The sequence below is a fragment of the Trematomus bernacchii genome, unplaced genomic scaffold (genome assembly GCF_902827165.1).
Source record: "Trematomus bernacchii unplaced genomic scaffold, fTreBer1.1, whole genome shotgun sequence".
NCBI lineage: Eukaryota > Metazoa > Chordata > Actinopteri > Perciformes > Nototheniidae > Trematomus > Trematomus bernacchii.
In genome coordinates, this window is record NW_022987705.1 from 7,668,294 (window position 1) to 7,693,561 (window position 25,268).

The 25,268-nt window shown below is 42.0% G+C and overlaps 1 protein-coding gene and 1 pseudogene across 1 annotated transcript in view; one reads left to right on the forward strand and one right to left on the reverse strand.

Moving 5' to 3' along the window:
• The window catches only part of LOC117490176 (reticulon-4 receptor-like 1), an 82,460-nt gene extending 57,430 nt beyond the window's left edge, over positions 1-25,030 (reverse strand). The window contains exon 1 of the mRNA XM_034139790.1: positions 24,539-25,030. Within this exon, the coding sequence (XP_033995681.1) occupies positions 24,539-24,551 (13 nt within the window). The 5' untranslated portion in view covers positions 24,552-25,030. The remainder of the gene's footprint in view (positions 1-24,538) is intronic.
• LOC117490178 lies at positions 2,286-3,811 on the forward strand (annotated as a pseudogene).
• Positions 25,031-25,268: the final 238 nt, after the last annotated feature.

Below are 25,268 nucleotides of genomic sequence, written 5' to 3' on the forward strand. Positions count from 1 at the left end.
ACCCACTTAACGGGAAGAAACTCAGCTACCAGACGATATGAACCATTTTTACCGAAACAAAACACAACTCTAACACCAAGCGTCTGAATTAGCACTAAGCGAAAGAGTGCTAACGAACTTAGCACATAACTCACGGTAGAAATATTGTATACTTCATCGGATCTGCACAAACAAGATATCATATGAAAGCTGAGATTCCACAGATTCAGGGCAGCGAAGGCAAGCAAACTTAGCTTTACGGGGCCAAAACGGCAAATACGTCTTACCTTTGCTGTTTTCTGATCAAAAGTTGTGTTCAATGGCATTAAAACGCATGTAAACGCTGCTGAAGGTTAATCCAATGTCTCTGTGTCACTTTAAAATGATTACTGATAATCCATCATAACATTTATGTCAATAAGAGTAGTTTTCATATATAGCTGCTATGAGAGCTACGAGAGTGTATGAGAGCTTCTGGTTTTGGGCATTCTGGCTATGCATCACTCATTCACCAATGGTCATGTTTAGATGGATTCAGGAACTTCCCCTCGATTCTATTGGCTCTAACGGTTCAAAAGAGGTTTCAATCATCAAAATCGACCGATGGGTTCCAGAGATATGGAAAATCCACCCAGAAGTGGGTTATTTTTTCTAAATCTCTCTAAAAAGGTCAAATGTCACTTGTTTTGCATCAATCTTGATACAGGGTACTTATTATATGTTATAGTTTGGATTCCTAAAGCTTTTAGTCTACTATCCCATCATTCAAGGGTGGTTTTCACTATATGTAATGGGTTTCTTTTGGACAGAAACTATAATTTACATTTTTTTACTATGTTCAATCTGAATTTACTTTAAAATAAAAACATCTATATTTATTCTGACTTTTCTACATCCAACTCACAGGTGTATCATTGCTTTGAGAAAAAAGGTTATTAATTTACCCCTTTTAGAAGTGAAGATATAGTCATTTGGCACGTTCACACCGGAGTACTTTTCCCATAATAGTTAATCAGAACTCAGATATATTTGCGTTCACACCAAAAAGCCCCCTGAACTAAATTAGTTAATCAGAACCTTTTTTACCCCCTTTTCCGTCCCTGCTAGAGAGCAGGGACTTTCGTGGGAGAAAAAGGTTCCTATGTCTGATTGGCTGGGCGGAATGCAAACCACGCCCCGTAAAACTCCCAAAAAGTTTTGTGAAGCCGCCATTTTATTATCCTCGCATTAGCATTATTAGCATTAGCATTAGCCCAGCGCACAAACGCAGAGAGACTAACTTATGGCAACACAAAAGAAAACATGGGAGCGGTGGAGATGAGGAGGTGTCGGTGTTCTGGCGATTTACTCAGAAGGCTTCAGTAGAAGCTGCTGGGAGTCCCAGCTGCTTCTACTGAAGCCAGTCCCCAACTCCGGGGACTTCTGGCCAGGGACTCCGGGTGGCAGTATACGCCGTGAAGTTGTTTGCGGCCTGCCAGTAAACCCAAAGCAGAAGAAGAAGAAGTGACGTCAGCGGTTTCATTTGCCTAATCCTCCCTCAGGGACTTATTCCGGTGTGAACACGATCTGCTTTAGTTCATCAGAACTAAAAGAGTTCTCATGAACTGAGTTCTCATGAACTATTGTGGGAAAAGAACTTGGTGTGAACGCCCCTATATGTTCTGGGAATGTCCTTTTCGAGCCTGAGACCTGAAAAAACAGGCTTGGGGCTTAACCGGTTTAACCGATACTGTGAAGATCACGCTGTCTGTATGCTCAATGTGTCAGAGAATCGGCCTATTATGTTTTCCCTCTGCTCCTATTAGCTCTGGGTGCAGTTATACCGGTTTCCAGCAGAGCTTTTGGGATTGTTTTCCTAACACTGAATCCTCACTGTTTAAGAAACCCACACGACCGGAACCAGGAAGTAACGAAGCTCAATAGTATGAGACAGTAAGTCTATAGCCTGAGCGTGTTTTTGCACCATTGTGTGTGTGTGTTTGTGTTTATATGCTTACTCGCAACAAGCTCTCTAAGTAGCCTGAAGCTACCTCTTTGTTAACCATGGCATGTATGATGTAACTCTGTATTTATGTTTAAGGAACTATAGCAATTGTTTTTTTGTGAATATTTTAAACAGAACTTCGCCTTCCCTTGAGATGAGGTTTACCAGGGACCAACCCCCACCAAACTTAGACACACCCTCCCAACATCACATCCCTCTTTTCCCCCCTGCCTCCAGCTCCCCTCCTCCATTATATGTGCACAGGTGGTGTGTTTTAAATTTGTGAACACTGCCTTCAGTTGACATCATCACCGGGGGACTCCTCCCGCTCCCTTGAGCTATAAAGGATGTGTTTCCGTGGCAGCATCTCATAGCTTCATCACACCCTCTCACAGGTGCTCTCACTTTGCAGGGACACCTGAACAGAGAAGGAGGATCTTTACTGACAGCTTTGTTGGAAAATCCATGGAGTATTTCAGTTGACTTCTGTCATCACACGGAGAGCCAGCATGTCGATGGGCATGGAGATCGTGGGCATTGCTCTTGGAGTCATTGGTTTTATCTTTGCAATAGTGACATGCGCTCTGCCAATGTGGAGGGTGACGTCTTTCATCGGTGCCAACATCATCACCGCTCAGACCGTCACGGAGGGCCTGTGGATGAACTGTGTGACCCAGAGCACAGGCCAGATGCAGTGCAAGATAAACGACTCCATGCTGGCCCTGCCTCAGGAGCTGCAGGCCTCCCGGGCCATGATGATCTTCGCCATCATACTCGGGATTCTTGGGATCTCCGTCGTCGGCGTCAAGTACACCAACTGCATCAAAGGCGAGGGAGCCAAGGCCAAAGTGATGATCATCGCTGGAATCTTCTTTGTCCTGGGTGGCCTTCTGGTCCTCATCCCCGTCTCCTGGACAGCCAGCGTCGTCATCCGTGATTTCTACAACCCCCTCCTGATCAGCGCACGGAAGAGCGAGATTGGGGCCTCGCTCTACATCGGCTGGGGCGCGGCCGCCTTGCTCCTGATTGGCGGGGCATTGCTTTGCAGCAGCTGCCCACCAAGAGAGAATAAGTACAAGCCAATGGCGTACTCCGCCCCGTGGGGGAGGGTATGACAGGAAAGACTATGTTTGAACAGAAGTGCCTGACAGATAGATGTGGAAAGTAGGATCATTTTTTGTTGCACATGAGTGATGAGAGATTTGAAGACCAGTGTTTGTGTGTTTGTATCAGCCTGTGTATTGAAACCTTTTAGGGATCAGCAGTTGTTGCTTCTTGAGATTTAGGTATGGAGGGAAGTGATGTCTCCAAATAAGATAAAAGTTGCACACAAAAATGTGATATGTGTCGAAAGGCATGCATGGAATTGAACATCTATGCAGAATAAAAGTCCCATTGATTAATAAATAATGCTTGAAATTCTACTTTGGGTAAAGTTCACAATTCTTTCTTAAAGAAAATCCCAATTTTCAGCTGGTTTATTATGAAATTGTGTAGCAAATTGTTTTAAATGTTGCACCTGTCAAAACCATGTCAATATGAAGAGTCTAATTTAGTAACAAAAAATGTACCTATGTGCAGTAAAATAACAGTATGACTCGCCTTAATGTCTAACGGCATCTCTTTCGCTTATTAAAAGAAATGTTTTTAACTATTTAAAAAAAACAAAAAATAATTTCTTACCCAAAAATACAAATTCACATGTTCTCAATTAGAAATAAGTTCTCACTTGGACTACTAACTTGGATTCAAATGATATGAGGAGCAGTATTTGTTTCTGTACAGTATTCTCATCCACGTGTTCCCCAGAATTAAATGGTCAAAGAGTAAAGAGTTTAAAGATCTTCAGATTGCTGCACTGATTCTTGAAGGATTCAACACTACATTACTGACCAGTCACATCATCTCATGACAACATGTTTGGTCATGAAAAAAGGAGATACACACAAAATGACATACTTCCACACAGGCAGTCAAGCTGTTTTATTATTTTTTGTTGGCACATTCGTGTTCACACAAAATACTTTTTTTCCCGTTCCAGCATGTTTTCTTCAGGTGCAACAACAACTCTGGGCGGTGTTGCAATTGCACACCCTTTCAGGCGCCTCTCAGCTTGCGTCAGATCACATACGGTTCAAGCTACGACTTGCCTCTGATCCAGAGATTTTGTCGGAGAGCTCCAAAAAACTGTTGGCAAGTGGGCTAAAGTCAAACATTCATGGTCTCGTGGGGATAAACCTTTTAGATTTCTTTGACCACTCATCCTCTCCTTAAGCCCCACTCTCAGTAGGAACAATTAGGCGGGGGTGATAGTCAATCCAACACTTTTCTATCCTGGAGTGTAATGATGTTGAATTTTAGACTTCAACCCGTGCTGTTTCATTGATGCATTCAAAGTAGCCATTATATGTATTCTTTATGGGAAACATAACCTTGATTAATACATGAAATTATTTCCTTTCACTATTGCTTTCCCGCTCATCAAAAAGGTTTTCTTCAGCCAAGGCTATATATGAATGGCCCTGCACATACGAGTGAGCCCATTAACTTTGTATTCCTTGCATTTGTTTGATGTGCTTCTCACGCAGTCTTTGCAGAGACTAGCCTTCAATCTGACTTCAATCCCCGCTGTACTTCAAGCTTCCTCTTACTGTAGCTCCCTCTTGATCCTCCTTCTCACGGTAGCATTGCCCTTTTCTACCCAAACAACCTCCTAATGAGGCCAAACCACTGTTTTCATACACAAGACATGCATTTGTGCTCACACCCAACCAGTTCACAGGGCGGTGTAGCCGGCCCCTTGTTGCTTTGGTGCAAAATCCATCTCCAGCTGTCAATGTTTTACACATTTCACCCTCTTCCTCCCGCCTCTTGCTGCCTTGGTTTCCACCTCTAAAAAGTGGGACAACGCCAGAGGTCACAGGAAGAGATGGCGCATATAGGATAGACACCGTGACATGGTTCAAAGAACCCTCTGCCCTGCTCCAACCTTTGTCTTTTAGTATTCTCTCTACGGTGTATTCCAGCGTCTGCTCCCCCTGGTTCGGGTGCAGCAGATGTTACAGAGTTAAGCTATAATCGTTCTGCTTTAGCTGTAGGCGACAGCTGTGCTTCTATATTCTAAAACAGCGGCATCTATTCCACTCTACCATCCCTCTATCTTCTGGATGAGTGATAGTTATTGGACTGATCTTTATATCACTGCAAAAACTCACTTTCTGCTCCAATACACTCCAGACTTTCACAATGCTCATCTGCATCGATCTCTTTCTGTTGGCTTGAGTCACTTTCTTTTTTTCTCCATTCTACGTATTCTTTTTCCATCACTTCTTTTATTCAACACCATCAATCTGACTTCATGCATAGTCTCTCTGAGTAGTTGTCTTCCCATATTTCAGTATGTTGCCTCTGCGTCTCATCTCTATCCGGACTCCTGTCTCCTATTCCTAATTAGCCTGTCCATAATGCATAATGCCACTCGGTAGACAGGCTTTGTGCCTCTCTGGTATCTTTGTAGATGAAGGAGAATGGACTGGTTTATCCCAGATACAACGGTGACACAGTAAATGAACAAAGTACAATTAACTTTATGCAATAGGGCCAGCACTGCAGCTGAGACTGATGGAGTGTTTGCAAGTTGAGAGACTCAAAATATTGCAGAACATTTTTGGGTTCAGCCTGTTCTATAAACAGAGTGCATTTAATATTTACGATGGTGACGCTCTTACACTTACTACTTAGCAATTACCATTATGGTAGAATAGCCTTTATTTAAGCATCACCAGCTGTACAAGTAAGCAAAGGTGAAACTATTTGAGTGGGTTTAACGTAATAAGCTCACGTGGGTCATCAGAAACATCAACATCACGGTTTATCATTCAAATCATTTGTCTGGGATAAATGCCACAAAATGACCTCTCCAATAAGGAGCCTCTGTTTATATATCCCTTATCGCTGTAAACTGAATATCTGTGGATTTGGAGTGCTGATCAGATAAACAAGACTGTTGAAGATATATCTCTTTGGACTTTTGCTATTTTTCTTATTCTTGCTGTCTTATTAAAATACAGTGCTTGGCATCCTGTCAATACAAGGTTCAGTTATGGTTTGCAGTGTTGATAACACATAATAACATAAACTTTACATTTCTTTTTACATCTGTTGCTGCATTTTGATACAGCATGGTGTGTTCATGCTTTAAAATTACAATTTAAAAAATCTGTGCCTCTTTTACAACCTTATTTTTACCTTGTTGAATCTTGGTTAAAATGGCAGCTGTAGTAGGAAGCTCTTGTTCATAAACTGAAACGTCATTAAGTTGAGTTTTGTTGAAGTTTTAAGGTCATGCATCTGTGAAAGTTGTTGTTATTGGTGACGCAATGTGCATCGTCAAAGCTTGTGTTAATCAAATGATGTGGTAAAATATTTAAACATGTGCTATTGACTTGTGATTTGAGACAGCTGAAGTGGAAAGAAACAACGATGACCACAAGGATAAGTCACGTTATTCATGTGTATGAGATCACATGTTCAAGTTATGGACAAGGACCTTATCTCCTTGTCTCTTTAAAGAAGATCAATGTCATTTTTCTAAGACAGTAAACATATTGCACATGTTCAAAAATCTTCATATTCAGGATCAGAGATGGGGTCGTTACTAAAAAAAAGTAATATATTACATATTACATATTACTTTAAAAAAAAGTAATATATTACACTACTTCGTTACTCTCTACATAAAGTAACTCGTTACTTTACTCGTTACTTTACTCGTTACTTTACTCGTTACTTTACTCGCAGGGCCGCCCCGCCCCTCCCTACAGGCAGATCACGCAGACTGCTAAAGTTTCAAATGTTCTCTTTAGTAAGACTGATCCAGATAGCTCTGACTATGGCTGTCCTCTGTCTCCTGCTATCTGTATTTTGTGCAGTATATCTCTGAACGATGCGATGGTGATTCCACTGTGCAAATGGGCAACATTACCTCTACTATGAAGGATGCTACAAGCCTGTCCATCTCTGCTTTGGTTACCGGTCCTCCAAATTCTAATTTTTGCTGCTTCGGAGTCGGCGGCGGCGCACTCACAACATCCTCACTCTGGGTTCGGGGGTCCTTAGCTATTAGCTTCACCTTAGCATGTGTTCTTTGCAGGTGTTTGTTGAGGTTTGACGTGGTGTTTACAGCAGTGGATAACAGCTTCTGGTCTGGACACAGTTTGCACCTCACCGTCACATTCCTGTCTATTCTTCGGACAAACTCAAAATAATGGGCATACCTCCACCCCTCGAAAGTTATCGCTGACTCAGCCATGTTTATGCAGCACTGCACGTGGAGATGTGGACGCGCAAGTCGCGCAGATTACGTACATATAAACCTGCGGCGGAAACCCCTCTTGTCTGTCAGTGTGATTATGACTGATTTTATAAAAGTAACGAAGTAACGCGTGTCGGGGCAATGTTAGTAACTGTAGTGTGATTACTGAATTATAAAAGTAACGCGTTACACTACTCCGTTACCGACAAAAGTAATATTATTACAGTAACGCGTTACACCCAACTCTGTTCAGGATCTGAATAAAATGTATTTGTTCCATTTTCCAAAAATGTATATTAGCCCCTGAAAATTCAAATTAATATCTTCTATATTTCCCAATAACATCCATCAGTACTGTGAAAAACAGTTTTGGTTTGATTGACAGGTTGTCAACATAAGCAAACAGCACTTTAAACCTAGCGTGGAAACAGAACAAAAACTCAGTAAGTAATCTGTCATGAAATAACACCACAGAAAATAGTGTGTTCATGTAGGATTTACTAAAGTAAGCTAATTGAGAAAATAGGTTTTCAGGGTCTTAACATTGATATCATGTAATACAAATCTTTATCGAAGTGGTCGCATTATGTGCTGGGGTGTGTGTGCTTGTGAGCACTCACACACATTTTGTGGGCACGCATATGCTAGTGCTTTGGATATCAGTGGCTCATTTAGAAATAAACTGATGCTCACAGTCAGATAAGAGGCTTATTGTGTAGTGAGACCATTTCCTAATTAAAAGCGAATATTAATCATCTCTAGAGAACATGTTTCACTAATGCAACGTAACTGGAGCGTTTACTCCAACATTCATGACGCCCCCGTCATCCGGTGATAATATCCCCATCAGGCTATAAAAACAACCGCATGCAAACGTAAAGCTGCTAATCCACCCATACAACACAAGTGCATTTTTAAAGTAATGTTTTCGAAGAATGATGGTATTAAAATGGGCTAATTGCAAGAGAAACAACCTGCAACACAAATGTGTCCCCCAAAATGTATCGATTTAATCGTTTTTTTTCCATCTTGAGGTAAAGCATTCAATTAGAAATGTCTTAGTGGAAGGCAGCACGATGCTTCAATCTGCTTGTACAAAGCAGGATTGATAAACAAGAAGCTGTCAGGATGATAAAATATGCCTAAAGAAAAGACACACACGCAAACATGTTCAACACACACACCTTGGGGAAGTGATGAGACAGCTCTGGTTTTGAATTGAAGCTGCCCATCTTTGGTTAGCCCATAAAACTCCTCTCAGAATCACAGGTCTGAACCATTAAATTCCCTGTGATAAAGGGAATATATGACAGCCCCCCCCCCCTCCCCTCTGTCTCCCCCCTCCATCCTCTCTCTCTCTCTCTCTCTCTCCCGGGGACATGGCTGTGGACGGCCCGTCCCCTTTGATGTGAGGAGAGCGAGGGCTTAACTCGCTCTGGCCTGGATGACTGACTCCTATTCCAGGAGGTATTACTATGCTAACTCTTTAAGGTAAGCCTGTGCTCAGTCATCCCTGGACCACAGGGGACTCGTGGGTTAACACGGACGGATTGTGGTATGAAGCGGAAATGTGGATGTATGGCCTATGATGGAGGTGTAAATCAGGGAAATAAAATTAGGCTCAACAGAGTTTGGGTGTGCTTATAGTTTTTGTATGTTTTCCTCACATTTAATCCAATGTGTCCTCCTTTGCTGAAGCCTCCTTGGTGTCATTAAAACTCCAAACTAGCGTCCAACAACTAGCAGCAATAGGATTGAAGAAGAGGATTACATGCTATTTCCCTCTTTATGGTACATCTCAGAAGGATGAAGGAGGAACTAAGTCCCTCCTTCTCTGACTCCACCATTTTAAGAACACTTTATTAACAGCCTGTCCTACTTCTCCTCTCACCATGGAAACATATGTAATCTATTTAGCACACACATGACATACACATGGGGACATAGCTGGTTATCACACCGGTGGATCCAGACAGAAGAATATGGCGCCTTTAGGTTCAGTCTCAACTCCCACACGTTGCACAACCAGCAGCACACATGCACATGTGACTACATGAAAAACCTCTTTGGTAAATGTGTCTGGGGAAATGCTTGTGAAATGACATTTGGAGAAGATGTAGCTTGTTGCCGAACGGAGCGTGTAAGGTCCCCAAGACTAGCAGCAGAGACAGATGGGAAGAGACGGTAGGTAGGGGAGGCAGAGGGAAATGCAGACCAGAAAACATCCTGAGATGTAAAGGCGGGAACCCTGACACTCTGTATTAGTGTCATATTCATAATGGTTTAAATGTGTGTGTTTTTTACACTCATGATAGGATACAGGACTCTTTTCATGTTTCATTTGTTTTTCTTTTGCATAAACCTCCTTTGAAAAGAACAACAACTTGCTAAAACAGACACAACAACAACATATAAGTCGTTTTTGGACATAAAAATGCTTTATTTTGAAATCAATTTTTTGTTTAGCCCTTTTGGCCTCAGGTAACTTAACATGTACATAAATGAACCGGGGCTTTGAAGCACTACTGCATTTCCTCTCATTTGTCTATATCAATTCGTTTTTCCAAGTTGCGAGTCAATGAATGTGAGAGTAGCTGATTCTGCTCAATACAAACCTACAGCTTTCCAGCATGTGCTCAGATCAATGGCCGCTGACGGATTGGGTTAGGGCAAAACACCCACTTTAACGTACTTATCCTGGCCATCAAATATGTTTGTTTAATATTCACGTATCAGTGATCCTCCCTTCAGCGTGGATTCGTCGTTAGTCAGGGTGAAGATAAAGCCCAACCTGTCTTTGAAATATAAACAAATGTACTCATCCTGTTTGCCCTAAATCTTGAATGGTGCAGCACAAATCCGCTCTGGGGATGGATGATTTTCTAAGAGTCGCCTGAAATGTCGTTAGTCACATGTATTCAGAGAAAAGGGAGAGAGAGAAAAAGGCAAAAGAAGGGTATGATAGATTGATGGATAAGTAGATCAAGTAAAGAGACAGACACGTGTAAAATGATGTTTGTTGTGTTTAAAAGGTTGTCTGATTCATCCTCGGTGTAATGCTTATGGTGGAATTTGGTCTAGTTCATTAACAGATGTTAACTGCCTCAAGGCCTGCTGTAAAATGCAGGTGTTAAAAGTCTAGAGGAAGCTATTATTGGCTAAACATGGTGTATTACATTTTGTGTGGTTGCATACCAGTGTTGCTATTACTGACTGATTGCAACGGCATTGATCTGCCTGGCTGAGAAACTGACCTGAACTGAAAATGTTTGGCATCATCGTGTCCTCCATCATGGCTGCGCCCTATATACTCTCCTCATTTGACAGTGTTAGGCCGTTTGCCTTCACCTCGGCCCCCAACCTTCTTTTACAAACCTCTCTCTCAACTTTCCACTATGTCACTCTCGCTGCAATCACTCTTCCCCAAACACCAACCTTTCACCTCACCCTCATCAGGAGCTTCTGTGGTTCACTTCCTGCTCCACTCTTTCTCTCTCACACCTCTTATGGTTTTTTTTTCTACATCCGTGCCTCCTTCTTTGCATCCCTTGCTCTTTAAATCACATCCACCGTTCTGTTTAACCATCTGCATCCCTATCATCACTTCCTCCAGTCCCCACACATGTTGTGCCTTCTCCATGGGACCTTTCTGCACTTTCCCTTCAACTCTGTTTTTCTTAAACTTCCTCGCCCTCACCACTCGCTGTTTCTTTTTTTAACCTCCTAACTCATGCTCCCGCCCCCTCCGTCCCCCCTTCCCTCCCAGAGTGATTAAGTGATGGTTGGGCTGGCACAGCTGGTGTTGGGCAGGCAGCCCATCTTCATGACAGCTGTGCCGCAGTGTAGCCAGATCCTCATTGGGGCAGTAGCACTGTAGTAATCATAACAACATCGCTGGTCATACAGGCTTTTTTGGGATTGACTGTCTTATTAGGCAGGCATCTGCGGTCTCAAAAACAGGTGACATTTTTTTTTAATGTTTTTGTTCCAGCAAACCCCTCCCATCTTTCATCACATTTTCTCTATTTCACACATCCTCGCAGTGTCACACGTTTAGCTTCACACTGCTTCTGCATGCACACCTTCCATTAACTCGCACCTGCATCACCACGGCATCGTCCTGTGTTGTGCTGACGACATTAACGTATGAGCCAACTCAAATGTCGATGGAGCGTCCTGGTTCACAGGCAGGTCACATACATCGGGGTGGATGCACTGACTTATGAGTGAGCAGAAACATCTGAGGTAAGCACCTTTCTCGAGGCAGTAATTGAATTGTGCCAAGGTGAGGGTGCTACAACTCAGTTATGAGCTTGGTGAGCTGCGCTAAACTCACTATTAGTCACAAGCTGTTGTCTGCTCGGTGGGAGATTTTCCCCTCTTCGCTGCGCACTTGTGCATCATCAGTTTTAGGTCATGCTGACAGCTTAAGAAGATGAATGCCATATTGGTTAAAGGGGGAGAGGGAGTTTGGAGGGTGCACAGTGGATGTCTTCACCCTCAGCCGCTGTTATATTCACTTCCACTGCGATCAACCCCACGTTGGTCTGTGCGTTGTAGTAATCATCCTCTAACAGACCCTAACCCTCAACATTACCGGTGCCCACACAGATGCTGCAGGGACACGTCTCCTATAAACACCACTTACATGTGGCAGCAGCACGTCCATAAACCAGCTCTATCAACAAAGGCTATACCAGCGCGACACTTTTATTTATAGCTCACTATATTTAATGTTGTCCCTCTCAGCACATAGTGTAGCTCTGGGAGAACGTTCTTATGATATCAACCTTTGATAATCCCTCCATATTTCAAAGGGCAATGTACTGTACAATTGTTAACATGCCATAAATGAGATGTTTCATTCCAAGCCACGTTCCGCCACTTGAATGATTACCGACATAAAATCAAGGTTCGCAACATAAAAGGAAAACTCACTATGGATTATTGCAGCCAATACCCGTGAGCACATCATGTATCATTTCCAGTTTGCAGAACATGGTTTCAGTGTTAGTTTAATGTTTTGAAGCTATCCCCTTAATATGTTAAAGATAAGCAACATATTTTTCCATTAACATTATGCTGTATAGGCGACTCCATTTTATGTCTTTTATTATCCAGCTACAAAAATAGCACTTCCAGGCTTTAATTCAGTAGGGCAAGAAGAAAAGGAGCTTAAAACAAAATATGTAAAAGCCGTCCAAAGTATTCTGACTCACTCATTCTGGGAAAGAGCATCAGAGCTGCCTGAAATATAAATGTAATGTCATAAAAATAGCTGCGGGTTTTGTGCAGCGATGTATGATAATGTTGCTAATTTACTTAAATATTCGATCGAGTACACATTTATGACTTTTTTTAGCCCTGAAAAAGTTTGTCTCTGATTACTTTTTCAGTTCTGTTCCATAAACCTCCACACTAAATCCAATAAAAGAACGTCATGGGATTCATCTTCATAGTCTCCCCAGCTGAGCATCAGATTGTTATGTAAGATGAAGTGTGACACACACACACTAACACGCACATGCACACACACAGTGCTTGTTCACACACACAAATGGCTTCATGTTATAATGAGACTCAGACTGAAGACACAAACAAGCTGTGGCAGCAGACAAACAACACTTTCTCACACGTCCTTCATCTCCTGTTCTCTCACATCACTCCATCTTTACTTCCTGTCGTCACTCTGAAGCATGCATCAAACACGGTCCGCCACAAAGTAGAATCTTCTAATTTAAGCCATTTCATGCGTCATTGTCTTCGTCTGGTGTGCCGATGCACCTATGCGTGGGCTTTGCAATGTGAAGTCATTTTTGGCATTTTCCCTATTTGTTCTCCGTCTAATTTAGGAATTTTGTCAAGACTTGGATTTAGCATCAGAAAAATGGAACAGGATGAGCTCCATTTAGTGTGTGTGTGTGTGTGTGTGTGTGTGTGTGTGTGTGTGTGTGTGTGTGTGTGTGTGTGTGTGTGTGTGTGTGTGTGTGTGTGTGTGTGTGTGTGTGTGTGTGTGTGTGTGTGTGTGTGTGTGTGTGTGTGTGTGTGTGTGTGTGTGTGTGTGTGTGTGTGTGTGTGTGTGTGTGTGTGTGTGTGTGTGTGTGTGTGCAACCCTAGATCCCTAAATAAGCACCGATGAAAGAGAGAAGATGTGTCATCTGGAAAGACTGACAGTTGCAAATGCAACATCCAGTTACACAAATAAAATAAAACAAGACAACACACTTAGTTAATTTGTGAATTTGTTTCCAATTGTTAGAGACTGTTTGCTATATATTTTTCCAAAGACCATTTTTTTTTCTTTGCTCCAATGAGTTTGATAGATACTAGAAGTTTTTATTTTATTCAATTTTTACCTAATAATATACAATTGACAGTTAGGTACACCTACTTTTAACTGAACAGTTTATAAAACAGTCCTGCAATTAATTCTGCCTTCATGAAGGTAAAGATCTTAATTTGAATTGAAATTGTTTTGTAGGTAAAGTTGAATTGTATTGTGTTGAAACACATACTGTGTATATATACAGTAGATGAAAGACGTCTCTCCACTTCCGCCCAATATCTATATATTAAAGTGAAGCTAAAGTATCTCTGACACCGAGCTGCCATCTTAAGATGTTGACGTCATTTGGAGCCAGAGTATGCCAGCAGTGACCAGCTGGTCGTGGCGTCAAGGAGCCAGACTAACTAACAAACAGAGAAATCAACATTTGAAAATGTACCAGCTTTATAGGAATGACTTAAAATGACAAAAAACACTTATTATGAACCTTTGTTTGTTTGGAACATGTGCCACCAGGGGGCCATCATGATGTTTTTAAAAAGGTGACATTTATTGAAGGATTGCAATAGCTGTACCTCTATAAACTGCCAACTGGTAACAGATTTTGTCTGGATTATAATGTAACATTTTTAAAAAGCAGTTAAACTACAAATCTGGTGAATTTATCCATCATTTTTTGAGGAGTATATCTCTTTTTAATCAATACAGATGTGGGACAGTTCAGGTATACAGTCTCATATCTTGTGCACTTTTATAAGTGTGTATCATTTTAACAGAGCTCTAACTCTAAGAGAAAGCACCAGTCAGAGGCAGATGGGCTCGTTAATGCAGTGATGTAGTTATGTAAGACTGAGGCCGCTCCTGTCTGTCTGTACTGCAGCACAGAGAGAGAGAGAGAGCGAGGAAATGTTAAAAAAAAAAGCGTGTCTGTTTTAGCAGTCCTGGATGTGCAGACACACTCACACGTGTGTGTAGGAACACAGCAGGACGGGTGGGGATTTATGTGGTAAATCAGGAAGAATTGACTTGTTGTCCTGAGTTAGATGAACCCTTCTCCCTCTTTAACCCATCCCCTTCAATTCCCCACATGCTGGGTAACAGCCAGTACAGGGCTCTAAACACTTTACTGCACAGATCTGGAGAGAGAGAGAGAAAGAGAGAGAGAGAAAGAGAGCAAAGCAAACAGCCTCAAAGGCCAAGGCAAACAAATAAAGAAGGAAGGTTGTAGGGCAGTTTTTGTACATGCATATTAATACAGCAATGCATTTTAGGATACTCAAGTGTTCCCTTTGCAAATTCTTGCAGGGGTGTAGACAAAACAACATATATAATACATGGACAATTTATTTAACTGATGTACAAACACTGCTCAATGTGAATGGATCACTTGAGGTTGAATGAGTTTGTAAACTGTAGAAAAGGAGGGACAGGGATTAGAGTTTTGAATGCAAAAGAATGATGATAACAGCTCCATGGAGGGAAAGTCCTCTGCAGCCCAAAATGCAGTTCCGTCAGTCAAAAAGAACACTGCTAGATTCAGAATTCATAACAACATTAGACAAAAGCGTTGCCTTTCACAAAGACCCATGTTTGCGTTCCCTGATGTGACGCCCCTTACGGGACAACATCATTGTCATTGCAATCCAGATCACTTCAATAAACATCTGCCACCACAATAGTTAAGACACGGCGAGGGACAAAAACAACTTGTTTATAATAAGAACCGCTTGTTAGGAAATTATAAGCAGTCTCCTGTGTCAAAGTCACACTTTGACGCTGCCAAACAACCTTACCTCCTCCCTAAAATGCTGATACCACAAAGCTACACATGCAAAAAAAAAGGATTTCTGATAGACAACAGTTACAATTTGTAAGGCCACTAGAGCTTCTTGCCAGTAAGCTTACAAATAGGCCACAAAAGTAGGCGTTAAGATCAAAAACAGCTGTGCTTTAAAAAGAAAAGGGCAAGGGGCTATGTTGGTAGGGCTGTATTGTTTTTGTGTAACAACATATGTTCAATGAAGCCTGAATCGTGTAAAAGATCATTGAATTTGAAGGCCAATACAGGAGCCAGGAGCCTTTGGCATATGAACTGATGCAGTTATTTTGTCTCGAGGACAGTCCCAAGATAATGCCCTAGAGTTAAGAATGTATAAGGTTAAAAGTATCCAACAGGGATATAATCGTTGCATTGCAGATGTTGTTTTTATGGATTGTAAAGTATACCTTATCCTATTTACTTATATTTCAGTCTCTACGATTTTTTTATATCAAGAAAGAAATATTTGTATTTATGTTTGCAGGGCTGTTTGTCAAAAGGAAAAGATGGATATGAAGAGATTATCTAGAATATAACCTAGAATAATTCACTACATTGTACATGCATGCAACCATGTAACAGAGATAGTGAGTGGCATATGTCAGAATAATGTGGACTAGGAGAAGATGAGATAAAAACATGAGGGATGCAGAGTGAGGAAGGGGAGGAGAGACGGGAGAGAAAGGATGGACTGAGCTATGTGATCTGCCGTGAGGAAAGCAGCCCATACTGCTGAGACCCAAACGCCTTATCGAAACCAAAACAGCTATCAATTATTCAACAGGTACAGAGTGAACCAGCTACAGAGGAGAAGACATGGGGGGAGAGGAGATTTGAGGGGAGAGGGGGGATGGAGGAGATAAATCCTGCATGGGAGTTAGACACAACGGGTTTGAGTTTCTGCTTCTCTTTGTAAATGTGTTCAATAACGTGCTGTGAGGTGTTACTTTTTGACGCACCACAAACAAATATGGGGCTTTGTGTCAGTTAGTTGATGTTAAAAGCTTTAGTTTAAAGCAATATTACAACATTTTGAGGAAGTGCACTTCATTGCTTTCTGAACAGGATGGAAATATTTATATTTAATATGTATTATTCAGAACAAGGCTAGCTGTAGACTTTATGAACCAAGTGGAAAATTGAGCATTGCAACACCTCTGCTGCATGGTGAGAAATGTAAAGAGAAAACAGCTTTCAGGGGGAGTTGCATCTTGGGTATTTTTCTTGATAAACAAAGCCTGGGTTTAGTGGCTACCTGAAGTCGTGTAGTCACAGAGAACTTGAGAGGTTATCAATGTGCCTGCACGGAGACTAAAGTGCTCACCCATCTGGCAACCTGCGTTAGCCTGATGGATGAGCTGCGCAAACATGTTACTTCCCATGCAGGCAAACATGTTGACATTTCTATACATGTACAGATTTAGCAGGACTAAAGGTTTTTTTCTAAGCTTTAGAGCTTTTAGGCATATTTTGTTCTTTGGACGGAGGTTAGATGTTTCCCCTCTCTTCAGCTTAGATGCTAAGCTCCACTACTCTAGCTCTGTGCTTTAAGCAAAGACATGAGATTCATATCCATCTTCTCATCTCACTGACATTTTCAGTTTATATCTTAAAATGCCAACCGCCACTGCTGGATTTTTACAACTCAATGCATCCCACACTTCCCCCACAAGCCCCAACCTATCCTCTTATATCCCCCTTTTGTATTATACTAATGTTATACTGTGTTATTAAATGCATTAGATTAGAATGTTATATCTAAGGGAGGCTTGGCTCAGTGGATAGTGTGCTGGACTTCGAATCAGGGTGTAGCAAGTTCGAGTCCCACTGCAGTCAGCATGTCGTTGTGACCCTGGGCAAGACACTTCACCCCAAGTTGCTCCTGTGGGGATTGTCCACAGTACTGAATGTATGTAAGTCGCTTTGGATAAAAGCGTCTAACAAATGACATGTAATTATATTAACAGACACAACCTAAGTTTCATTACTAATCATGTTATATATTTGGCTGATAATGCTGAAATGTGCTGCTACTTATTTTTCAAGGTTCAAGGTTCTTTATTGTCAAACTAACATAGCTACAGAGTAATTATGTCGTTGAAAATCTTATGTCACAGGCTTCTCCAACAATGCAACATAATAATAATACAGATAGTAAAAGTAATACAAAAAGAAAAATAGTTCTAAAATAAAGTGAGTATGTGGAATAGTGCAGTACGAGTCTATATACAAGTTATTGGAATGATATATATTAGATAGTAGATATATATTACTAAGTAGCAGATGAATGTTTTGAAATTGTTTCAGCAGTTCAATTGTTTAACAGTCTCACTGCCCGCGGGAAGAAACTGTCTCCGAATCTTTTTGTTTTTGCCAGGATGCTGCGGTAACGTCTGCCAGATGGCAACAGAAAGAACAGTTTGTGGCTGGGGTGATGGGGGTCTTTGATAATCCGTAGGGATTTCTTCCTGAGCCGCTGGGAGTAAAGGCAGCTCCGTCCTGGTGATGTGCTGTGCAGTTTTCACCACCCTCTGTAAAGCCTTACGGTTGAGGTCGGTGCAGCTGCCGTACCAGGCCGTGATGCAGCCAGTCAGGATACTCTCTATGGTGCACCTGTAGAAGTTGCAGAGTATCCTGGAATCCATTTTCAACCTCCTCAGCCTGCGGAGGAAGAAGAGCCGCTCTCGAGCTTTCTTGGTGATGGTGGTGGTGTGAAGAGACCATGTCAGGTCCTCAGTGATGTGGACCCCAAGGAACCTGAAGCTGCTGACTCTCTCCACCGTAGTCCCATTGATGGCGATGGGGGCGTGTCCCTCTCCCTGCTGCTTTCTGTAATCCACAATCAGCTCCTTTGTTTTGCTGATGTTGAGATGGAGGTTGTTATCCTGGCACCAAGATGTCAGGTTTTCGACCTCCTCTCTGTACGCCGTCTCGTCGTCGTCTGTGATCTGGCCGATGACGGTCGTGTCATCAGCAAACTTCACGATGGTGTTGGAGCTGTGTGTGGCCATGCAGTCGTGAGTGAACAGGGACTAGAGGAGAGGGCTGAGCACGCAGCCTTGAGGGGCACCGGTGTTGAGAATCAGGGTGGAGGATGTGATGTTTCCCACCCGCACTGCCTGGGGTCTGCCCATCAGGAAGTTATCACATGACACCTCACATTTTGTCTTTAATTGCTCTTGTTTAGCTTCTATTTTTATTCTTACTGTCTATATTTATCTGCACTTATTTCTGTCGTTGTGCTGTTGCAACAACCCACAATTCCCCTCTAGGGATCAATGAAGGCTTATCTTATTTAAAATCACATTATAAGATCAGACACGCCAGTGTTAACATGAGTTATTGTGGCTGATGCACTTCAGTGCAGCAAACAAGGATGCTGCTGCCAGCGATTGGTTTTTCCAACTGTCTCTCCTCTAAGGGCCGGAAAATGCCAAAGTTCCTGTTCCAAACAGGGCGAATCGGATAATCAGCCTGAAATACACACACACACACACACACACACACACACACACACACACACACACACACACACACACACACACACACACACATAGACACACACACACACACACATACACCCTCAGTCACAATCGCCTCAGCTCTCTCTCTGCAAGCCTGCATCAGTGTCTGGTCTGCTTGGTATACTTTATGACTCCTCTAGTCCTTCAGCTCTGACATTTACACTAACGATTCCTGAGGCTCACACACACACACACACACACACACACACACACACACACACACACACACACACACACACATACACATACACATACACATACACATACACACACACCAACACACACACTCACACACTCACAAACACACTCACAAAATCCTTATGATCCTTGTGTTGTTGCTCTGTGATCACACACATTTGTATCCCATTTAACCGAAAACGTTCTCACACACAAACTCACAGCACATACATAACAAGCCCTAGCTGTTGCTAGGTGAACCTGCATCTGAGGCCTCCTCCGGGCTCATGATAGGGAGTAGCCTTGGCACTCTGTTCACAAATGACTTTCCAGCTGTGTGTGTGTGTGTGTGTGTGTGTGTGTGTGTGTGTGTGTGTGTGTGTGTGTGTGTGTGTGTGTGTGTGTGTGTGTGTGTGTGTGTGTGTGTGTGTGTGGGTGCGTGTGCGTGTGCGTGTGCGTGTGTGTGTGTGTAGACGGCTCTCAAGGTGAAGCGAGGTGATTCATAAGCCAATTAGTGCGCCATATTTACCAACAATTCAGCAGCAACTTTACTGCTGCACCAAGTAGTATGAGTCATAAACCATGTCATTTCGCTGTGCTGGCCTTATGGTTTTTGTCTCCTACTTTGTTAGAACACTCTCAAGTTGTGAAGGGTAATGTTTTCTTTGTTATGGCTGGTTCCATTATCTTGCGCCATGATCTAGTTAAAAAAATTACAATTGTATGTTTGTACATTATGATAAATGTGGGATAAAGCTTTGTTTCGAAAGAAAGTTGGAATAGCACACCACAGGGCCACGGTGAAATGCCATTTCATGCTCCGTACAGTATAATTTGAAGCACTTGGGGTTTGTTTACCTTGCATCAAAGCATCTCCTGCTCATTAAATGTTTCTTTCCTATTGTTTGCTTGTTCGCGAGAGTTCAGCGTTTTATAAGCTTGGAGCTGTAAAACATTACAGCCCCTGTAATTATTTTAACGCATTTATACACGCTGTTACGCCTGTGAACGTTGCTTGTTCCAGAAAATGGTAGTGCAACTTAATGATAAAATAGAATTCAGCAGGCAAACCACACTGAGCTCAGGAAACGGCAGAAGAAAGAAGGAGTCTGTAGTGACCTTGAGATCAGGCAGGAGGAGCGCTTGCAAAGGTCATTGATATGCACGGCCATCGCACGGACGCTCGCTGTGCGTGTGGCGATGCGTTTCATCCTCTTCTACTCTCTGACTTGCATTAAAAACCCTAATTGATTATATTATGAGTTCCATTCCAGTCGTTAAATCCCAAGATGATTTGGTTCTCTAATATCATATATCCACACAGAGAACCACATTCCCTATATTGTGTACCTCTGCCTAATCTGTCAAATCTGTCCACTGCCCCTGGATGTCGGTACTGAATGCACAAATTTGGATCAATCTCAGCACTCAATTACCCCGCCATTTGGTGCTTCACGACCCGTATAAACATTTTGTCACAAATCCATATGTTGTTATCTTCCGGCAAGGCTATCATAGATGCATATAAACGCGCAGCAACACAAAACAGCAACATCAGCCTCTAATTGTTTTGACTGTAGACTTGACAATGGCCTGCAGGCAAAATGTATGTGTGCCAACGCAACTGTCAGCTCAGTGAGACAAGTTATATTGTTACATTACTCTTTGTCGCAATGCCATCAGATAAAATAAATTCATGCAATGTGAAAGCATGTTTAAAAAATACAAATGATTTTAACTTGATTAGCATGAGTTACTTATAAACAGATCAACACTCCTTACATTAGGATAAAGTTTGTATATGAAAGTGTTGGGTTGACTGAGGACAGCGTTCTCAATCGTTTAGGATCAGTTTAGCAGGAACTCCTTAAGATTTCTGGAAAAGTTTCATAATCAAGCCTGACTTTATTCATTTAGGTCCAGCCTCGAGCAAGGTTGAGGCTAAAACTCTGAATGAACAGTGACTTGCAATTTTACCATCGTATATTGATATTGATCAATGGAATTTCAGTACTGAGCTAAAGTTAGTTATATATTATCATGGCTGAAGGTAATATCACAGAACATTTTTCAGATATTGCACATTTTTTCGTGGATTACAGTCATTGGCGAGACGGAGAGTGTAGGCGAGAGGATGAAATCACATTAACAAGTAATGATAAGAAGGAGAAGAGGAGATGGTGTCGTGCCTTGTAGAAGTTTTAGTTTCCAATTCAAATAGAAAGGAATTACAAGAGTTTCATGACTTTTTGCCTCAAAAGATTTGAAACTATTGGGTCAAACTCACACTCCTTTTCAAGCTTTAACATGAAGCTGTCTTTCATTTATATAACTTTGTCTTACACAAAAATATCCAAGAATACTTTACAGTTATGCAGTTACGTATTGTTTTCTTCAGTATCCAAAAAGCTAGTGAGTCAGTGAGTGTTCTCTAAAACCAAGGGACTATTGCAAACAGTTGAATTTTTTTTAATACTTTTAATTGTGCAAATGTGCCAAAATGTAAACAACTAAAGGCTACAAAAAAATGTCTAATGTCGATACAACAACACAATACACTATGAAGTGATATTACAAACAATATTTAAAGAAAACTAAATCAAAGAAAAAGATCATTCTTTTTTCATCTAGCTCACAGTTCCCAGACTGCGCAGCTCTATCTGAACATACCAAAGCTTACATTGTCATTGCTTTAACTCAACCTGCATTCAACCAGTGTCTTTCAAATCTGGATATGTATCACTATATTTGTATTCACAGACCATTTTGCAAATGTTTGCACACTACAGGTTCTGAATCTATTTTAAAACACACAAAGCAAAAGATAGCCGTTTGCTGATTAACAAATACTCTCAAAAGACCCCCAGACTGGCTCAAAATTATCATCATTACTGCAAATTATAGTCTAGACTGGCATTCCATAACGGCATTACATTATTGTCTTGTTTGAAAGTAGAATAATGGGGCTAATGGTGGAGAGTGTGATGATACTGTTCCATTTTCCAATTCTTGAAAGAAAAGCCCACCCATTGAATGCTTTCAAAACCCTTTGAGGTATTTGATCAATCCCAGTTGTTTGTCAGATCCACCAGTGTCATGTTTACACTTACATTCATCCACAGTCTGACTGGTGCTCAGCTTGTTAGTGTTTGCACCTTGCACAGAAAGACGTTTATTTCAGCATGATATCATGGGCTCAGCTGTGCCTTATGAGGGTAATTGTTTATTAGTGTCAAAAAGCTGATAATCTGCATAATGTCTAAAAGAAAAACAAAACCAGCTAAGCCTTGGCAAAAGCACCTGTCAAAAAAGCATGGGCTTAGTGGCTGCAACATTTATTTGCAGGTATTTTAATTATTGATTATTCATTTTAGTTACTCTTTTCCAAGTAAAGTGCCAAATAATTGTTGTTTTCAGTTTTTGTAATGTGAAGATGTTATTATAGCCAATTAGATGAATCAAAGAGCTTTTCTTTTCATAACTAATTTTAAGGGTTTGCAGTGTGTTTTGTTCACATATTGTCAGTGTGTATGTGACTGTAAAAGGCAGTAGATAAAGAGAGAAACTTGGAGACGAAGGCAAAGTCAAGTAAGGGAAACAAATCCAGCTTCAAACAAGCTGGGAAACAAAGCTTCGGCAGCTACCCAAACCAGCGGCTAGCAGCCAATCAGCCTGCCAGGCCCCTCTCCTCTCAGACTGAGGCTGGCAGCAGGAACTGGCCAAGCAGAGAGATAGAGAAAGAACCAAAGACAGACAATGAGAGGGAGAGTTTTCATTACACAAAAACACTTCTCCTCCTTTTCCTCACTGTCTCCCTCTCTTGTTGTATCCTACCGCGGAGAGATAGTGTGGGTAAAGGTGACAGACACAGATAACTGTAGCCTATCTCAGGCAGACTGCACAATTACTCTGAATTTTATTATTGTTACTGACAGCCACATATTTGTAGGAGGAGATACAAAGCATCAGCCATCATCGCTGTGTGACATGCGTGTGTGGGTGTTACCCATCTGAAATTACAGGAAGATTAAAATTAAAGCTTGTCTGCCTCTAGCCAGCGAGCTCTCTCTGTCTTTTTCTTTTGTTCTGTCATACATACAATGACAGCACTAATCAGCCCTCTGTCAAGCCCATTAGGCCCCACCCTTAATGAGGAGGTCGCCCAGCTTGTGCCCGACTCGGACTAACCAAGTGAGCTAATAGATGATGATGTGCATGGATGTATGCATGTTTTTCCCTCCTCGGCGTTGTGCTGCATTGATATGACAAATTACAGACCTCCAGTGTCTCTATTAAAAAAAAATTCTATTATGTTCTCAGGGTTCAGTCAGCGCTACACTCATCACAAAATTGTACCTCAATCTGCCTTTCATGGCAGCCCATGTAATTATTTTATTTTGTGAGGGTGGGTTGATACATGAGTCACCAATCCACAAATACTCTCTGTAAAATGTATCTTACAGAGTGTTTGGTGTGTGTTCTTCTGTATTTTAAATGTACATTTATGACCTCCTTCTACATGGAAACATCAATTTGTGAAATGGCTTTTTTTTGCTGCCAATTAGATGTCTAAGTCATATACACATGCACGTCCGTGTGTGATGAATGCACAGAAAAGCAGGCTGACAGTGTATCCTCCCTGTCAACACATACACAGGCAAGGTCATCGTGGTAAAACTTAATACCTTTTCTCACCACAAAACAGTGCCCGCTTGTCAGTGTGATAGTAAACAGGAAGGTGATGTTGTTCTCTTGTCTACTCGTCCACCGGGAGAGCCTTCCTCTCCCTCAGTGCTGTCACAAGTCAAAATATAATGTTGTTTATAGGTTGGTCACCAAAGACACCATGCGCGCACACACACACACACACGCACACACACACACGCACACGCACACACACACACGCACACACACAGACACACACACACACACGCACACACACGCACACACGCACACGCGCGCACTCCAGCCATGGGTGCATGCTCTCGCATAAAGTGCCCAAAAGGGTGAAACTTTTTAGGACGAAAAGCTCACTTGTGAACTTTTCCCTTACACTCTTATTTCTCAAGCGCTCTCTTTCTGTGTCTCTCTCACGCACACTGGCGCGTGCAGCAACAGCACCAGCCCTCCTCTGCAGGCAAGTCCTACAAACTGCAGTGCGGCAGCGGTTCGCTATTTTAGGAATAATTATTACATGAAGTAGATACATATTTAATTCCCATTCCTTACCCGGCTGGCAGCGCGTATAAAGCATGGCTGGTAAGTTGTTGTTTTTTAAGGCAACACCGAGTGGCTCTTCTGGGACTCTTTTTAGCCAAAATGTTGGGGGGGGGAAAGAAACACTCCCAAATAATGTGTACCTACTCACAGAAAAACACATATCGATAAACGGCCCCGCCACCCATGCACCCATCACCATCAGCAACAAAAACAAGTGAATTCCTAATTTTCTTACCTCGCCTGAACATGTTGGCAGCGGCTGTTTGGAGCGTCTAGTGGTGTCTGTACCGGAGTAGCATCCTTGTGAGGGTCCAATCCGGAGCGGCTGGGTGCTAAATTGTTATTTTGATTCCCTTTGACCGCTGGCAGGCTGTAGTCTTGTCTCCGCGGTGGCTGTTGTTTGAGCTGTTAGAGGAGGTGGAAGGATGATGTTTGACTAAATGAAAGATGAAAATAGAAGCTCCGCCACCGGTAATGAAGTTTTCTCGTCCGCAATTGCTGTGAAGAAAGGTGAAGAAAAACACCTCGTCCTGTCCCAACACACTTCAACTCACCGCCATCTGCTGTATACGAATAATAACGTGACTTTATTTCATGCCCGAATAATACAAAAAAAGATATATTCTGCTAAGAGCGGATTGAAAACAACCCGAAAAACAAGAGGAAAGTTCCTTTGTGTATGGATGGTGTTCCTCCCGTCAGGCTGCAGGTCAGTTCTAAAAGGCGCTGTGTGGATCGTCAGTGAGTCAGTGCCGTCTACTGTCTCCGTTACAGAAGCTCCGAGCAGCCGCTTCAACCCCTCCCACTGCGAGCCCAGGGCCGCAGCTACACCCAGCCTGGGCTCCACCGGGGGGGCCACAGAGAGGGGTTCACACTGCCTAGAAAATGAAAATAATTTTAAATGTGTTAAAAATTATACATTTTAGTCTAAATAAAAAAATATTTAAGGTATGCTATAACCAAGG